The sequence below is a fragment of the Lissotriton vulgaris genome, chromosome 6, assembly GCF_964263255.1.
Source record: "Lissotriton vulgaris chromosome 6, aLisVul1.2, whole genome shotgun sequence".
NCBI lineage: Eukaryota > Metazoa > Chordata > Amphibia > Caudata > Salamandridae > Lissotriton > Lissotriton vulgaris.
Genome location: NC_141694.1, coordinates 371,219,327 through 371,238,569, shown reverse-complemented (window position 1 = coordinate 371,238,569; position 19,243 = coordinate 371,219,327). Strand labels below are relative to the sequence as shown.

General features: G+C 41.3%; 1 protein-coding gene across 1 annotated transcript in view; it reads left to right on the top strand.

The window, feature by feature from the left end:
* The first annotated feature begins 15,528 nt into the window (after window positions 1–15,528).
* Window positions 15,529–19,243, top strand: part of TPO (thyroid peroxidase) — a 945,924-nt gene continuing 942,209 nt past the window's right edge. Inside the window, exon 1 of the mRNA XM_086925200.1 lies at window positions 15,529–15,622. Within this exon, the coding sequence (XP_086781326.1) occupies window positions 15,529–15,622 (94 nt within the window). The remainder of the gene's footprint in view (window positions 15,623–19,243) is intronic.

The window sequence follows — 19,243 nt, the reverse complement described above, 5'->3', positions numbered from 1 at the left end:
AGAGGGTTGTGCACTAAAGGAGAGAAGGGTGATTTTTGGCGGGAGCGTTAGAGTGAGGCATACTTAGCTGCGGTAATTTCTTCTGTTCACAATGCGGCGCAATCAATGGCGCAGGTAACCTTCGTTAGGGCCAGAAAATTAAAGGTCCGCAACAGTTTAAGAAAACAAAATAGATTTAGCGTTGTTCTTTTCAACTGGTATGGTCTACGTTCCTGGGGCATAGGGGAGCAGAAGCTTCCCTAGAGGTTTTCGAGGCTGTCGATAAGCCGGTGGCGCGTTGTGGTATGCAGGATCGCTTCCGTGTTGGGAAGCAGGAGGCTGCTTATTGGGCAGTTAGAAAGTCACATGTTTGCGGGATTTCAAAGTCACGTGTTGAAGGACTAACGATGTCCTTGGTGGCTTCATGGTGCCGATTGGCCGCCATGTTGGAGTAGTTAGTTTCTAATGCAATATTAGAATGGTTTGGCATGAATATTATATGCTTGTTCACAGGTGCAATTGCTTGTAAAGAACAGTGCTCGAGGTTCGGCCGTCTTCTCAGTGATGGTGTTAGACCAGTGCATTGAAATGAAAAGAGTGTGCAGCAAGAGGGGAGGGGGGGTTCAGTAATTTGCTGAGATAATAATGAATTGAGTGTTAGGAACACCTTCAGTGACATTTTAAATTCTTAAGAAACAATTAGCAATTAAAACACATTGCAAACCATAAATGGGGTACAACATGATCAGAATACGAATAAGAGCTTTCAAGGTGTTTGTAAATTATGTTTAGGTCCCAGTTCTTATTCCACAACTTTGCATGGGGAAAAGAGTCAATTCAATGTTTATCCTGCCTTAGGACTACAGAAGGGTGGTCCAATCCTCATTCCTGTTTAAACCGGTGTGGATAGTGTCAAATTTGATGATGGTCTTTAGTTCTTCACGGTTGAGAAGTTGGGCCAGGTTGCCACCTCTCTGTGGAAGTTTGACTGTCTTTAGGATTATCTATTTGATGTCATCCGCGGAGTGTCTCAGTTCGGCAAAATGATCGACAAGTGGTGCATTCTGTGTTCCACATCTGATACGACTTCCATGTTGACATATGCGGGTCTTCGCTTTCTGGGTGGTCTGACCAACATACATTTTTGGGCAAGGACACAAGATTGCATAGATGACATTATGGCTATTGCAATTGGTAAAACTTTTCAGTGATACTGTCACACCATTATGACTGAAATTTCTGGATTCAATCGTGAACTCAGAGACCGTGCAGCATCCACACTTAACGTGCCCTAGAATTGGTGGAAGACCACAGTTTGATTCAATTGTAGTAATGCTCGCGGGGGAAGGAAGGGCAGCTCTGACCAAATGGTCCTTTAAGTTTTTACTTTTCTTAAAGGCAAAGACAGGCCTCTCTAGGTGTATTGGACCTGCATTTAGTGTGGGCCAATGTTTAAGTATGGATTTTCGGATTTTGTTGGATATGGGGGAGAAGGTAGTTACACAGGCTATTCTTTCAGTCTTGACTCTTGTTTTAGGTGTTAGTAGGGCTTCTCGAGGACAGTACCAGGCCCTTTTAGAGGCCGTTTTAATCAGTCTTCTTGGATAACCTCATGCTTGTAGTTTGTTGGTGAGGGTACCAGCTTCCCTAAAGTAATCAGCTTTTGTTGAACACTTGATTCTCAGGAATTGGGAGTATGGTAAAGAATCTTTCAAAGCTTTAGGATGATTGCTGTCATAACTAAGGAGGGTGTTGCGTTCCGTGGGTTTCCTTATAACCTCCCTCTTGTCCATGTACGAGAGAGCAATATATGCCATCCTTAACCTAAAATTGTTTACTAATCACCTGCCTGTCTTTTCATAGCCAATTCATAGAAAGACCCTCAGCGCTAAACCTTAAAAAAGCGTGCCTCCACGGGACAACAATTATAATTCCAAGTGTTAATCCAAAGGTAATGTATTTGAATTTGAATTTAAAAACATTTGTATAGCGCGCTTATACCACGCGGTTTCATGGCGCTTTTCAGATTGCGAGGTAACAGCAGGAGCAGAGGAAGTTAGGCAGCGAAGGCTCGGGAGAAGAGCAGGGTTTTAAGGCTTTTTCGGAACTCTGTGTAAGAGGATGTGATGCGAAGTGCCACACGGAGGGAGTTCCAAAACGCAGGAGTGAGAACCGCAAATTTTGTTCCACCAGCCTTCTTCTTTTTAAATCGAGGGGTGGTCAGAAGTGCCATGTGGGTGGAGCGAAGCTCTCTACCCGGTGTGTAAGGCTTAATGGCCTAGCAAATAAACTCCGGAGCGGTGCCCATTTTGGCCTGGAAAGTAAGGCAACCAAGCTTGAACAAGGCTCGCTCTTTCACCGGCAGTCAGTGTAGTGCCTGCAATAGAGGAGTGGCACAATGGAATTTAGGCAGGCCATGGATCAGGCGGGCAGCCTGGTTCTGCACTAGTTGCAGGCGGTGAATTGCATAGGCCGCGCGCCATTATAGATAATGTTGCCATAATCAAGGCGCGAGAGCACCATTGCCATCACTATGATCTTTAGAGCAGGAAGGGAAAAAATGTCCGAACGGAATCATTGCCCTTCCCAGAATGTAATTCGGAAAGACACCACCCTCTTAGTGTTTTTTCTTGTCCCCACAGTCGAACGAGATCTACATACGGTAGGGAAACATCACTTACAACGCATTTATTACAACGCACTACCATTACAACGCAACCATTACAACGCAAACCATTACAACACATTGCGCTGGGGGGCGCTCTAGGATAGGGAATATATTTAATTTACTATCCAACACCTTCCCTACTATCCACGGGGACTGGAGTTGGAATAGTAAATTAAATAAATCACTATCCAGCGCTTAAAAGCACTATGCGTTGTAGTGGTATGCGATGTAAAAACCGCGTTGTAACAGCAGGCGTTGTAATAGCGTGCGTTGTAATGACACCAATCCATACGGTACTGTGGTATACCAGACTTGAGCCTCATCTCTGCTGCACAAGTTTGAAGCCCTCATAATTGAAATTCCAACATGGTAAATGGAATATTATATCCCATCCTTTGTTAAATAGCTAACATCGTAATATTATAAATAAAAACAAGGTCCTCCATTTTCAAAAGGATGACGGGCGCTACCCCAATCACTGAGGACATCCAATAAGAACAAACCTCAGTCACAGACAAGAGTCTGGTACGTTCTATTACTAAATATATACCGGTCCCTTGAGGCACCTCTCTGACGGTAACAACACTCCCATCGATTGCCGAATTCTCACAACTCACTCTGGTTCAATTTCCACCACGGCCACCACACCACCACCACGACCTCACCTTATTATTCACGTGCAGGTCACAAAATATAAGAAACACCCTGAGATAAAGAAAAACGGTCACAAAAAAAGTTTTTGCACACAAACTGCACGGAATGCGCACGCCTCTGTGGCTGCACCCCTCACCGCGATTCCGAATACTGTAATTGGAGAGTTAATGCTGGATATGGCTTTGTAAACTATTGATTGCATTCTTGTCTTGTTTTTTCCTTTTTACTTTTCCAAACAGGCGGTTATATGTTAAAAGGTTTTATTCAGGCAAAAGTTATGATTGTGAAAGTCCTGAAGATGATCCCCCTATAACTGAGCTTGGGATCGAAACGTCGACTCCTTTTAGAGTGTCCCATACTTAGGAATCTAATGTATTAATGTATGGCTGATTCACTCCAGGACACACTGTTAATTTGAATTCTTGTCAGTGGCCTGTTAGCTCACTTTGTTTGCCTGATATTTCTTTCACTTACTGTCTTCCTTATTTCCTCCTCACGTACGGCACAGGACTGTGCCCTCTTGTAACCTTTATTGTTTGGGTTACTTGTCTTATTTCTTTATTGAAAAGCGTATCAAATAAATAAATATTCCCTGTCCGGCTGGACAAGGGATTTTTGTACTATATAGCAGCCCACTGTGGTCTATATAATATCGGTGCTCATTTTTATTCGTATATGCTAAGGACCACTTGTTTCCTTCAAAATACTTGACACCCATGGTCCCGGGCCATTTATTGGGTTCCCCTTGTTTTTTTCCCAAAGTATAGAATTATACCATCACATATTTATCTGCCCTTTACTAGATGCTCCTTTTAATATGCTTTTAAATATGTAGCCTGTGCTCTTTGGAATTTGTACTGCTAATCTATCATTTACCTGTTTTTTTTTATTGATCCATACATATTTTTATCTTTTACATTTATGGCGTTCTAGTCGAAATAAAGTTTAATAATAAGCAAATGTTTGCATAGAAGAAGAACTTGTGGGCATAACCCCATAGCCTTTTTCAGAGCTACTTCTTGCAGCGTTTTTTCAAGTGATCATGTAAGGCCTTGCAGATAGCTGCACTGCCAAGCCAGGACTCAAAACCAATGAAATTAAAAAACATAAACTCTTCTGTCACACAGGATAAAAAAAAAGCCTTACATATAAAGGTAATTTGTAGCGATTCATGCTAGAAATGTGGTTCCAAGCTTTAACACAGTACAATAACAATCCACTTGTGGAAAGCCTATTGGCTATACCATGTGTGTTACACAATATATCAGTCCTACTGCCTGCTAACACTTTACAGTCCTACAAGATATAACAATTTCGCAGAGGAAATTCAGTTTTACCTCAAAATTGAAACAAGCAAACATCTTATTTTATATCTCATCCTTAATTAGATTTGTCTCTGGATTCAGAGCAATTACCTTTTATTGTAAAAAAGCCGAAATTATACTCCACAGCTCAAAGTCAAAAATTTTATTTGTATAGGTACTCAACAGAGGACCACAAATATACAGTTTACAGAAAATGAAAAGAGGTAATTTCACATTTTAATCAATACAATATTAAAAGAGATTTAAAAAATGTATAAAAATTGTAACAAACAAATTCGTTTGGTGGCTGTTTACATAACTCTAATAGTTCACTCACTCGGGTGATTCTGCAAGTGCGATAGATTGGGGCAAGGAATCTTGTCCGTGCGATAGATACTTTTGAATTAGGACACACGAACAGCAAGTGCTCTATCTTTTGGTCTCCCCCTTCACACAGGGGGCATAGCAAGGATCCTCCTGACAACCATCTTGCTGTATAGGTTAGTACGGGTAAGATGCCCAATCTTAACATGGTGATTGACCTCCTTGCACCATGAGTCAAGGAGAACCCAATATATGGTTGAATATGCTTATATTCCAAAGAGTCTACAAAGGATTTATATGTTGACAGTTTTTTACAATGTTCATAGTCTAATTCATAACTTAACTTCGGGGTGAAGCATTTTAAAAAGAGTTTCATTTGGGCTGCTGTCCAGCCACTTAACATTTCCGGGCTAATTTCTGCCATTTGAAAAATAGTTGTCATATTTTTTTTAAAAGTCTGATTTTTTGTTTCACCATCGAAGATTTCTTGTTTCAGTAAGTGTCTTAATGTGCCCTCCTTTGCATGGAGAAGATTATAGCTCCACCTGATTACATTGGCTACCGCTGTGGCGTAGGAACTTGTGATCGAGAATTCCAAACGTAATGCTTGAACTGATATGGAGTCGGAGACCTTCATTATCCTTTTTAGGATTTTCCCCTCTTTACGGTCCATGTAGGTCCATTGTTTTATTGGAATATATTCTGTTGCATATGACAATACAGGTGGAATTTTTGCCTTATATATTTTTATTAGAGAGGAAAAGTGCCGATTCCCAGTTGAGCGATAAAGTCTTAAGAGGGCCTCAGTATGTACTTCTGACTTCCTCATTAAGTTTTCTAACTGTTTTACATTTGTAATGTTCTTTGATAGTATCCTGCCTAAATAAGGATATTCCTTTACTATTTCTATTTTTTCTCCGCCTAGGCTCCATCTGTATTTATCACTAGATTTCTTTCTCGAAAAGACCACAATTTTTGTTTTCTTTAAGTTCGGAATTAGAAAGTTTGCTTTTGAATAATTATAAAGAATGTCCAAAGATTTTTGCAGACCGAAGGGAGTGAGATCAAGCATCACTATATCATCAGCATAGAGTAGTACTTGTATGCTTTGCTTAGCAATTTTTGGGGATAAACTTGAGCCCTGTTGTAATTGTTTGGGTAATTCGCTGAGGTATAGGGAGAATAATAATGGGGCCAAAAGACACCCTTGCTTTAGACCATTGGCTGTTTTTATCCTTTTTGTTAAGCCCTTTTCTCCCCCCATTTGTACCTGGCACCAAGTGCTGGTGTGAAGATTCACTATAGTTTGGAGCAGTTGTTCTGGGATTCCAAGTTCCCTGAGTTTATGCCATAGAGTAGGTCGATCAACGCGATCGAACGCAGTCGAGTAATCTATAAACACTGCGTATACTGCCTGGGATTTTCCTGTTACATATTTATCTAATATTGTTTGGATGATAGCAATATTATCCGTAACTGAATGTTTTGGCCTGAAACCAGCTTGAAACATTGGAATTTTATCCAGTGAGAAAGCCCAATCCTTTAATCTTTGTAGAACCTCTGCTGCAAAGATTTTTCCTGCAGCGTCCATTAATGCAATTTGCCGGTAATTTCCTGCAATTGTCTTGCTACCCTTTTTATGTGTTGGGATGATGGTACTCCCCTGCCAGGATTTTGGAATTTGTCCAGTTTTAAGGATATAGTTAAATAGATGCGATAACAACTTACTCCATTCCCTTGGGTTTGCCTGATAGATCTTTATAGGAATCTGGTCTGGGCCAGAGGCACCTGTTTTTCTTGCTTTTCTGATATTCCATTCCACTGAGATAGCTGTGACTCTGAATATTTGTAAGTCAACATCTCCTTTGGTTTTATCTGAGCTTTTCCCATCAAAGCTAATCGGGTTTGCTTTGTATAAGTCTGTAAGATAAGTTTCCCAATCCTTTGGTGGAACAGGTATTGATTGGAGTTTCTTTTTCATCCCTGTTAGTTTGGCTATGAGGGACCAATATTCACGTGGATTTAAGTCTTTTGCAGCTACTTGAATGTCCACCCAATTTCGGTCTTGGATTTCTTTTTTATTTCTTTGCTTTTCTCTCCTGAGTTTATTTTTTAATTTATTGATTTCTTTCTTAGTTGACATAGAAGAGTTCAGGTATTGTGCACGTACCAGTTTGTTCAATTTTTTCTTCGTAATAGAATTTTGGGTATTTTGTGTATTATTTTTGTTGCGGTTATTATTATTCCCATTGTTGGCTCCTGAGGAAGCACAATGTAATTTATCCATTAGGAAATTTTTGAGCTCTTTAGTTATGTGTTCAAAATTTTCTATTGGGTCATCCGAGATTGTTTTTGCTAGGAGTTCATTATGTTCAATCAATGACGATATTCTGTCCAGTACTTTGGAGCTCCAGAAAATTCTTCTCTGTTCTCTATTTATCAGGACAGAACTTCTATGGAATATTAACTGCCTGTCAGTTGCTGTTTGAGGCCTCCATTCAGTAGTTAGAATCATCAATGCATGGTCACTCTCTTGGCTTAGCTGTACTTGTAGATGTGTAGCAGTCTCCGATAGATTCATGCTACAAATTATGTAGTCAATGATGGAAAAACTTCCGTTGCCCCGTCTGGTGTATGATGCCGGGATGTCACCTTCTATATTTCCATTCAGAATTACCCCATTTAGAGTAGGTAATGTCGATAATATTAATTTCCCTCTTTTATCACATTTTGAACCCTTAGGGAATTGTGGGGCTGAGAGTTCGACAGATTCCTCATCATATAGTTGAACCCATTTACTGATTTCCAGATTAGAGATTTTGCCATTTAAATCACCTGTTATTATGTATGAAATATGTAATTGGTCTTCTACTATCTGTGTAATGAATTCCATGATCTCCAAAAAAGTGATATCGTGATTCTTGCCGGGAGGGGCATATACATTGAATAGCAAGATTGCCTTTTTTGGTGCTGCATTATGAGTTTTTAAAAAGACCTTTATGCATTACAGATAGTATGATTTAGTCTGGATAACTTCCTGGGCCCACATGTAATCCTCCCTCAGTAGGATGGCCAAACCACCTTTTGCGTGGCCCCGATTGGTGGCTTTGGCTGGGATGTCATAAACATAATAGCTTTTCTGAGAAAATGATTCAGTTGCCCAGGTTTCTTGTAGCATCAAGATATCTGGATGGTTACTTATGGCTTCCGTCAATTTGGTCTTAGTTTTTCCCGCCATATTCCATGATATTATTTTTAGACCATTGCTAAACAGATTGTCCTAGACATGAAGAAAATTTATTGCTATTCAAGTTCTCAGATACCCATGACCATGACCTAATACTTTCTCTGTAGTCCTTTACTTTTAAATCTTGTTGCCATACTGACCTTTCTCCATTTTCCACTTTTACTTTTAGAGTGTCTTTCCCTGAGTGATTAGTTCCTGAGTTCGTTGCTCTGGTCACATCAGTGTCTCTCAGATGATTTTTATATTGAGAGTTAGAGATTAGTCGTATTTGTTCATCATACCCTGGGGGAATTCTGTTTTCTTTTGGATCCCTTCTTACGATGACATCGTATCCATGTTTGTGTAATGTCTCCTTTTCACTGAGTATGATCCCAGGAATAACATATGACCAGAAAGTTACTGTAACTATTTTATTGTTTTCCTGTTGCGGAAAGATTACTAAATCTATTTCATTGCTGTTCAAGGATTCCAATGGCTTTATATAGTGAAAGAGATTGATGACCCTTCTTCTATTGAGAGGTACCGTATCCATTGGAAAAAGTTCTTCAAGTTGTAGTGTTTTGGAGTATGGTGTTCCTGTTCCATGATGGTTTTTTTCTTTGTTATTTCTTTCAGTTATGTTTTGGTGTTCTGGTTCTTCAAAGACCTTATACGGAAGGAATTCTTTTGCTGCCGGATCTAATGATTGTAGTTTTCCTTCTCTTTTTTTAGAGCTGGTTTCCGTATTTACAATGGATCTAGACTTTGTAGATTCAGCTTCTTGTACTTCTTGTATTTTACTAACAGTTGTAAACTTTTGAAATTTCAACTTGCGGTTTTTCTTTTTATAGATACGTCTTAGTGGCTTTTTCCTCTTTCTTTTTCCTTCTACTTGCTCAAAATCTGTCATTTTATTCGTTTTTTCACCTTTTTCACTTTCTAATGTATTGTTAAGGCTGACTTCTTGGGTGTTTTCGTCCATATCGTCATTTTTTAGTGTATTTGATTTCATTGCCTTTGTGAAAATTGGGTATTGCCTTTCATTTACGGATTTTTCTGTAAAAAGTTTTTTTAAGGAGAATATTGGTGTTTCATGCTGTCTTTCTAGCTTTCCCTTTTTTCGTTTTGGAACATCTGATGTCTGTGTACCGCAGTCGTATTTTAATGTCTCCTTTTCTCTGTTATGATTACTTGTGTTGTTCTTTGTAGTTCATTATTGTTGGGTATCGATTGTTTTTTTTCCATTTCAGGGGATTCTTTTCTTTTCTTCTTTTCCTCAACTAGATGCTTAAGGATTCCAATTTGAACATCCAAGGTTTGGTCCGAATTTTCTAATATATTTCCCAGAAAGGAAAGGACCGACTCAAGGATTTCATGTAACGAGAAGAGGGCTTTCGACATTGGTGTAACTATGTTAGCTGAGTAGCTGGATTTTATATTGAAAGGGTCTACAGATGATTCAAGTGTGTAAGGTTGTGCTTGGTTTTTTAACAGTGGAGGACTATTAGTTATTTTAGGCTCTGATTGATTCTCTGATATCTTTGATTTATTTGCAGAGAGTTCTTCCAGTTGACACGTATTTCCAAAGCTTTTTTTGGGTGTTGAAGATGTTAAATGATTCTCCTCTTGATCCTGGGTTTGAAGATTTTTAGAGGAATTAAAAGATATTTGTTTATCATCCGAAACCATATTGCTCAGATTTAAGTTTAGATTTGATCCAGATTTAGTTTGTATGCATACTTCTGACCCTGTATGTAATAGTGAATTGGCTATCATTTCTGTCTCCAAAATTTTCTTGTCGATTTCATCTTTAGATGTTAGTGCAGAGAAATATTCAGTGATAGCCGGGGTCCGTGTGATGCGACCTTGCTTTATTGATTTATCTGAAGTTTTCCGTACAGCATCCTCTGTACCCATACGTTTCATGAAGATAGTCAGAGATCATAATTTTATAAGCCCCATTTCTTTTTCCACAGTATCTGTTGTTACTAACTAGCTTCTATTCCCTCGTGCTTGGGGAACAGAAATTGGCACAAATTGTGAGTACAATTACAATGGGGCTTCACTTATCAGGAGCAGATGTTTAGTGGGGTGGCCCGTCCCGTCCTAGTACGTCCTCGGACGGCCACAGACGGCCCGCCCTTTGCCCGGGCTTAGCTCCGCGCTTGGTCCCGCGTCGCGGTGGACTAGATGTTATTTATATACGTATCGCCGGTGGGCGTGTCCGTGGGCGTGTCGCCTGGGGGAAGAGGAACCAGCTGGTCCAAGCAGGGGTTGCTGGTCCTCGTAGTGCCCCGGGCTGAATGCGCTGCTCCGCCCGGCCTCGACCCTGTGGACTCAAGCTGGGAGCGTGGAACAGAGCGTGCCGAATGCAGCTCTCGCTCACACCAGCGAGTCCCCGGGGAGGCAGCAGCACGGAGCACAGAGAGTTGGTAGTTAGCGCAAGACTGGCAGCGCAGGAGGCAAGTAGCAGTGATTAGTCTGCTCGCACAGTTGATCCAAACAGCAGCAAGTCCAGGTGAGTGGCGCCCGCGAAGCGGGTGTCACGAAGTTAAATGCAAATGCCTGTTTCCTGATTCGCCGGTGGGCGTGTCCGTGGGCGTGTCGCCTGGGGGAAGAGGAACCAGCTGGTCCAAGCAGGGGTTGCTGGTCCTCGCAGTCCCCCGGGCTGAATGCGCTGCTCCGCCCGGCCTCGACCCTGTGGACTCAAGCTGGGAGCGTGGAACAGAGCGTGCCGAATGCAGCTCTCGCTCACACCAGCGAGTCCCCGGGGAGGCAGCAGCACGGAGCACAGAGAGTTGGTAGTTAGCGCAAGACTGGCAGCGCAGGAGGCAAGTAGCAGTGATTAGTCTGCTCGCACAGTTGATCCAAACAACAGCAAGTCCAATACTGCCCTATACAGAGGAAGTTGGTACTCTCTGACATGATCACGTCAGGAGGCCCTACAATCCACAAGTACCCAATAAAGGAAAGAGCAACCTTAAAAAACTCTCTGCCTTGTAAACAAGGCTCTCTATTGCCACTCACCCAAATAAAATACAAAACAAGGTGTCCCTTACAAACCGACCAGAATACTCAGGTCCATATACTGCTCCCTGTGTTCATCCTAATAGGTCAGATTCATAAGTTATGACAGCAGATCTTTCCAGGTCTAAGGCATTGCATCCTTTGGAGCTCCTCAGCTCAAAATCAGAAGACCTTTTCCATCAAGCATATGGATAATCGTAACTACTCTAGTTTCACATTTGCTCTGCATGGTCAGATGCCTCCGACTTGATTTTGCCTTTGCTTGTGTGAGGCATTATCACCATATTGCTGACATTCTCGACGATGGGTTTGGGTTTCCTTCATGTTATTCTACATTGCTTCTGGATGGCTAATCATTTCTCCTACATCTGTCCTGTCTGAATGTGCTGTAATGCAACTCCCTACTCCTCTTTATATGTACCTTTGTCCAAATAGGGACCTTTGCTTCTAGTCAGGGGAAGGGGGATTCACACTGTTGATAACCCTGCTCACCCCCTTGGTAGCTTGGCATGAGCAGACAGGCTTATCCCCAAGACAATGTTTAAAGTATTTGTACCAGTGCTCACAGTAATATAGTGGAACATCACAAATACACGCTACACAAGTTACTTATGAAAATACAGTTATCTTTATATTGATGAGGCAAGATCAAAACGACATCAAAATCACCTACACAATTACTCTTTCCTTTAGAAATGTTCTTTGGAATACTTTAGCAAAGAAAATAAATGAGCTTATGATTTAGCTACTTCTCTTAGTTCAATAATGTGGTTGCAATATTTAAATTCAAGGAAGTGAATTAGATTGCGCCAGTACTGTCCTTGTCAATTTCGGTATTTCTTTAGGAAAATAGGAGAGATCAGTCCGAGTGGTTCAAAGTTGCCTAGACCGTACTTTCAGTTGTGAATTTTGCACTCTCTCCTTCCCCAGACTGTAAAATCACCGGCGCTATGCCCTTCTGACTCGGGTGGGGAGACACACCTTGTTGCTAGCCTGGAAATGGACTTCCTTGCGAAGGATTACTCACTCTGCCCTCGTAACCTGAGCCGCCAGCTCCTGGTAGGCCTACAACCCACCCCAGGCTGAAACGCACGCTGCACTCGGACCAGCAGCCAGAGCGTTACCTGAGGTTTCCTCTCCTGCGTTGTCGGTGGCCTGCTGGCAATTCCTCAGTCAGCTGAGAGGCTTCGCCATGCTCGGGATTCCAGTGCGACTCCTTGCAGATGAGTCTCCACGTAGCTAGGCGATGCTCCGGGGGTTCTCTCCTTTCAGCGCTGGTCTTCTCCCGACTCGGGCAGCGAGGTAAAACTGGCGCAGAGCCTCCAGGCAGCATGCAATTACCGCTCACTCTCCCTGGCCGGGGGTGGTGAAATTGACGTGCAGGATGGGCTTGCTCACGGGCCAGCAGCGGGGAAATGGTCACAAGGCAGTTGTGGACTCATGGGCCGGCTACTGTGAAATAGGCACAAAACTCAACAGGCTTTTCACGGCAGCAAGCAGGGGAGATCAGAGAGAAGGCCCCCACTCACCACACGCTTATGACAAAACCCATGCTGGGGTTAAGGCACACGCTCACAGCGAGGAACAGATGTTCCTCTGTAACTTCTGTGTCTCTGAGTTTGCAACAGGAGGCCAGCTCTTGTCAGGCCCTTTGAGACAGGTAGACTTCAGAGGGGGGCAAAGCACACAGCACAGCTCCTCTTCAATCAAGGGGGACACAGCACACAGCAGACAGTCTCTTGATCCTCTTCCTCAGCAATCACAGCAACTGCAGGCCAACTCCCAGACACTCAGCAATGACAGCATTTTTCCTCAGTCTACCTGGCTGTTCTTCTTTGGCAGGAATTCCTTCTTGATCACGAAGGTTCTCCTAAACTAAAGTTTAGGGGTTTCAGCTCAGACATATATCCCCTAAAAGTCTTTGTTCTTCATGTGTGAGTGGTCCTGGACCCAGTCCAAACCTGTTCAGGGTGCACTCTGCCAGTGCACATATTCTTCCAAGGCCATAAGACGCACCGCAGGAGGTGGAGCCAGCATTGTGGAAGGCAGGCACAGCCCTATTCACACTCAGGTGCTACTCCTCCCACCACTCTACATGCAGATAGGTCCATTCAGCCTAGTGCTGACTCATCCAGCCTCCTGGAGCCAACGCTGCCCCAGACACTCACAAACCAGACAGTTAATTCACAAACAGGCAGAGGCACACAAAAAGGTTGAACAAGAGAATAGCCACTTTCTAAAAGTGCTATTTTCAAACTCTGAATTTAAAATCCATCCTCCCTAAAAGATGTGTTATTAAATTCTGGATACCAGATTCTAAATTTCCATCTTGCTGCTATGGGAAGATATGCAGGTAAACATGTTGCACAGCATTCACCATTCTATCCCATGGGCAAGATAGCCTTTCAACAATGAAAAACTAAATTGGCAGTATTTCAATATCAGGACATGTTACCCATACTAGAACATGTCCTACCTTTTACAAACACTGCACACTGCAAAGGGGTGTACCTTGGGCATACCATAGGGGTGTCCAATGTGTAAGAAAAGAGAAGGGTCAGGCTTGGCAAGTGCGGACACTGGCTGGGTCAACATGGCAGTTAACAAACTGTGCAGAGGCACAGCAGTGGCACCATTTTAGGGCTACTCATATGGGTGGCACTATCAGTGCCGCAGGCCCACTAGTAGCATTTGAATCACCAGCCCTGGCACACTCAGTGCACTTTACTAGGGACCTACTGGTAAAACAAATAAGCCAATCATGGGTAACCACTCACAATAACAATTTACACAAAGAGCATATGCACTTTAGCACTGATCAGGAGTGGTGAAGTGCCCAGAGTCCTATAGCCAACAACCACAGGTCATGAAAAACAAAGGAGGAAGAATTACAATGTTTGGGGATAACTCTGCAAAAAGGGCCATTTGCATAATGGTTAGTTGAACCAAACACAAAAATAAGATAAACCATAAAATAGGTTATTGCTTGACTTTTATAAGGCTAATATCTACCTTATATGCTGCTTTACTTGCTGGAAGTCACAAGTAAATAAATGGAGCTGGAAGTAGGATCGATAGGGGAATGTGAAATCCTAGATGCAACAAAGCATTTATCTATAACACAAAACCTTAACTTTTCCGAGACTAACAATGACAAACCTGTGTGTTTGGTACTGACAATGGATCTAGCTGCTCTGAAGAAACGCTCTCGCAAAACACTGGAAAAAAAAAAAGCGTTCATCCTTGCTGACAGGCCTATATAGGATGAGTGAGTTCACTTCTAGATTTGACAGAGTTGCTTGATGGGAATGGATTCAACAGCTCCAAAAATACCAACACAGTGAACACAATAAAGTAAGGCTTAGACCTTTGGGCAACTTTATCAAGATTACAGACAAGCTCACCATCTCGGGTTGCGCTTTACACACCCATAGCTAGAATGCCGTCAGACTGCAGACTAAGAAGTGTTAAGAGCTCACCCTTTCGGGTGCTTTTTTGCCTACCCTAGCCAGGATACAATCAGACCGCAGACCAAAAAGTCTTAACGAAAATAAGACAACAGGCATGTTCTGTCTTTGGACCCAGGATCTGAAACAACATCCCCTATCCATGAGGATTGCCCAATGTTGCTTCAATTGAGGAAAGGGTTGATGACTCACCTCTTTAAAGAACACTACATCATAATGCATTGATCGACCAACACTTTTTTCTGCTACTACTGACCAACTATTGATTAATCCTTGCTTAGTGACTTCACTTTCTAACAGGACTAAGATTAGAGCAACGTGATGGCAGTATGTCAAGTCGCGGAACGCAGAGTTTTGGGCAATTTTGCATTCTTCGCGTAACACGAAATTACCCAAATTCCACAAATTCCGCAAGCGGAGCGGAATTTACCGCCCAGGCCTACAATAGACTCACTTTAAATTCATTTAATTCTATGTGTATTTTTCAGGGAATCAGGCAGTTTTCAGGAGCTCATCATGTTTTGTCTTGAACCATCATTGTGCTTTTTCTTGATTTCAATGTGTTTTTTTAGGAATACAATGGGGAATCTGGCGAATGTGATTGACTCATTTTACGTAATCCGATTATGAATAAGGTATTTAAAAGAGATTTGTTACTGATTATCTTGATAGCAATCGCACAATCATGCTATTTAAATTAATTGCACATTCAAATATTTAGGTTCATGTTTACATTGATTCGTCCGCCTTCAGACACGCATAATACATTTGTGAAGTCACATCTTTCAATCCATATGCAAAAAAACTATACGTATGAATTTGAACGAATACCTCCTGTTTATTTTTTTATTTCTCCCCGTTTTTTTTCTCTTTTTCAGAATGAGAACTGTTACTGCTTTTGGAACCTTCCTTTTAATGACATGCACTGCAGTGTTCTTTTCTCTAATAACACAAGACAAAGATACGCTTTATAGTAAGTATATCTAGGTAGCTTCTCTCGTAGAAAATTGAATATTTACTTTTGAGGAAGTAGCCAGAGACAAACAAAACCCCCCTTTAAACCATGTCCCACATAGCCGTGATCAAGCTGGAGAGGCAATTACACACTTCAGGCATTTGGTATGCTGCTCCGATGAATGAATTCTGAAATTACCTTCTTTCCCTTCTTTTTCTATCTTTGCTCCTTCCTTCTCCTCAGCTTATTTTTTTCCATCTTGTTTTGTTTCGCTTTTTACATTCTTTCTGTACTTTTTTTCAATCCATCCTTCTGCCCCTCTTTTTCGCACCATCAAACCTTCTCCCTGTCTCCTGTTTGTTGTAATCCACTCTTCCTTTTCTCCACCCTCCTTTAATGTTTTCCTTCCTTTTATCATCCCTTGTAACATCCATTCCCTGGATCCCATTGCCCTCCCCATTAACCATTCATATTTTCTGTCTTTGTCATTCAATCTTTCCTCCTCCGATTTTTTGGCAACATTTCCTCTCTCCATATGTGTCCTCTTCTGTCCTTCCTTCATCTATTCATCCATCTTCCCTTCTCGCCATCCAAACACCCTATCCAATGATGTGGAGCCCTATTCAGACCCAGCATGCTGCATTGCCTTGACCTGCTGAAAACCTTTAACTTCAATTTCAAAGCATAAGTTCCAATGTAAAACTTCAGTAGGAGCAAACCTGGTTTCTATAGCCAACCTGTGCTCCATCATGGTTGGCGATAATTTGCTCCTAGGTACCGGTCAAGAGCAACCAGATGATCATGGTAGGAGATTATGATTTTTAAAGCTATTTGTCTATTTAAACTTTGAAAAATTCACTAACACGGTTTCCCTAACTGCACTTTTGTTGTTTTGAAATTGGTTTGGGATCTTGTTTGTGCTTTGTGTTGACTTTATTACTCTTTTGATACTTCCTAATACCAGTGGTTTGAGCTCAGGATAATTTAGGGCCTTAAATATTTCACCCTGACAGGGACTGTGGATATTATTTGAGGCTGGTACCCCCGCTAAGTAATACCCCAATGTCTTACAATGTGCATTACAGCTCTGAATGGTTCAGTGACAATTCTGATTTAGGCCAGTTTTGGCTGCAGCTCAAAGTATATTTTTACACACCCCTTTAGTTATCAAAATTCTGAGATTACAACAATATAGGATTTTTAAACTTAAGAAAGAAATAACATTGAAGTGTTTTTCTGGCATTTACCCAGGCATAAATTGGAATTCATGATTTAAGCCTATCTAGGCATGTTCTGGGGAAACTGTAACAGAGCCTAATTAGTGAAATAGCTTTTGGTTTTATTTCAATGTGAGAGCACACTAACCCCGATATGTGGTGTACCCTACTTTATTTACTAGCACCTAGTTTAGAGGTGACTTATGAATATAGAAATAGGCTTTTCCTAGAATAAATCACAGCAAACAACATTGATGCTCTTGGCAGACATTTATTTTTAATATATATATATATATATTCACTGAAAAAACCATAGGTTATAGACCATATATAGTTAGGAATTCGCATTTACAAAACCTTATTTTACTCACACAAAACCATTGAAATTCCATATATAGTTAGTTGCACTAACTATATATCGCGCACCCGCAATCCACTGCTGATGATGTCACATATTACATCATTCATGACATGGTCAGTGACATCACTGATGACATCACTGATGACATCTCAAATGACATCACTGATGACATCTCAAATGACATCACTGATGACATCTCAAATGACATCACTGATGACATCACTGATGACATCTCATTTGACATTACTGATCACATCACTGATGATATCATTAATGTGATAATACGATGAACCTCTTCAGACTCTAATATAACCTTAGATACAATCAGTGTAAACAGACACTCACAGACTGTCACTCATCCATGGAGTTACTCACACACCTAGTCAGTCATGCAAAGAATCAATCACACCTCCATTTCCTCAACTATACAGTTATACAAACTTTACTTATTCAAACATATACTAACACATATTTACTCTCTTATACATTCCCTGATACAAGTTCACAATGATCCATACAGCCACTCACACATTCACTGGCTCTTATGCACAGTTATTTATATATGTCAACTCTCACATGTACTGTGTTTTACATATGTACTTACTTTGACATGTAGCACTGAGATATCCATTCACTCACCAATACACTCATGCACACAGTCAACCGCCCATACAGCTGTTTCCACATGCACTTTTGAAACCTTACATCTAGTGAATCAACTGCTCACACATCTATGCACAGAGTCATACACCTCCCAGCCACCCACACACACACTCAGTCTCCCATACAAATACTTGGGCAACCAATCAATAACCCATATAGTTACTCATATAGCTACTTATCAACACATGCAACAGTTTACAGAACAACAGACATAATGATGCACAAATTAAGACAGTTTAGTCACTAACCCATGCACTCAGTGAGACACATTTAATCACTCACTCATACAGTCAGTCATGCACCTACTAAATCCTTCATCCAGACACTTATACATCCACTCATTCTTCAATATGTAAGACATATTTTAACTTTACAGAAACATACAGTCACTGGATGTTGTCATCAGTGATGTCATCAGTGATGTCATCAGTGATGTCACTGACCATGTCATGAATGATGTAATATGTGACATCATCAGCAGTGGATTGCGGGTGCGCGATATATAGTTAGTGCAACTAACTATATATGGAATTTCAATGGTTTTGTGTGAGTAAAATAAGGTTTTGTAAATGCGAATTCCTAACTATATATGGTCTATAACCTATGGTTTTTTCAGTGAATTTTCAAGGTTTTGTAAATGCTAATTCCTAACTATATATGGTCTATAACCTATGGTTTTTTCAGTGAATTTTCAAGGTTTTGTAAATGCTAATTCCTAACTATATATGGTCTATAGCCTATGGTTTTTTCAGTGAATATATATATATACATACATATATAAACATATATCATCGGTATATCTATATAAATACAAACATAAATGCATGCATACATATACTTATATGCATTTTAGGGTTGTTAGGGCGTTTTCGTGTGTATTATGTTGCTTTTTTAGGGCTTTTGGGTCAATTAAGTAGGGTTCCCGGAGCCTAGGGCTGAGGGGCCGGTTCAGTTTCGTGCGTATTGGTGTTGGCAAGGTTTTGAGGGATTTTGGCGGTTTTTGGTCGAGATTTGGCCGTTTTATGGCTTTTTTTTGTGTTTGCAGGGGGCGCGTATTCGGGTTGAAATTCGTCCCCGTTCCAGTGGATGGATTGGGCTGATTTTTGGTGAGATGTTAGGGAATCGCTGGAACTAGTGTCCAGCCAAGTTTGAAGCGGATCGGAGCAGTGGAAGTGCTTTAAAGAGCAATTTTTGTGCGGAGTAGCGAATTGCCATGTTATTCAATGGGAGTTTTTGGTGCGCATGGAGAAGGTGAATTTGGGGTGTTCCAGTTGCGCTAGAGGGACGGGGCTTGGGTGAGCTGTAGGGAGAGTGGATCGGCAGGTGTGCCTAATTTTTGGGATTTGTTGGCCGAAGGGAAGGGTGTGCTTGGGCAAAGTCGATTTGGTGAAAACGGTG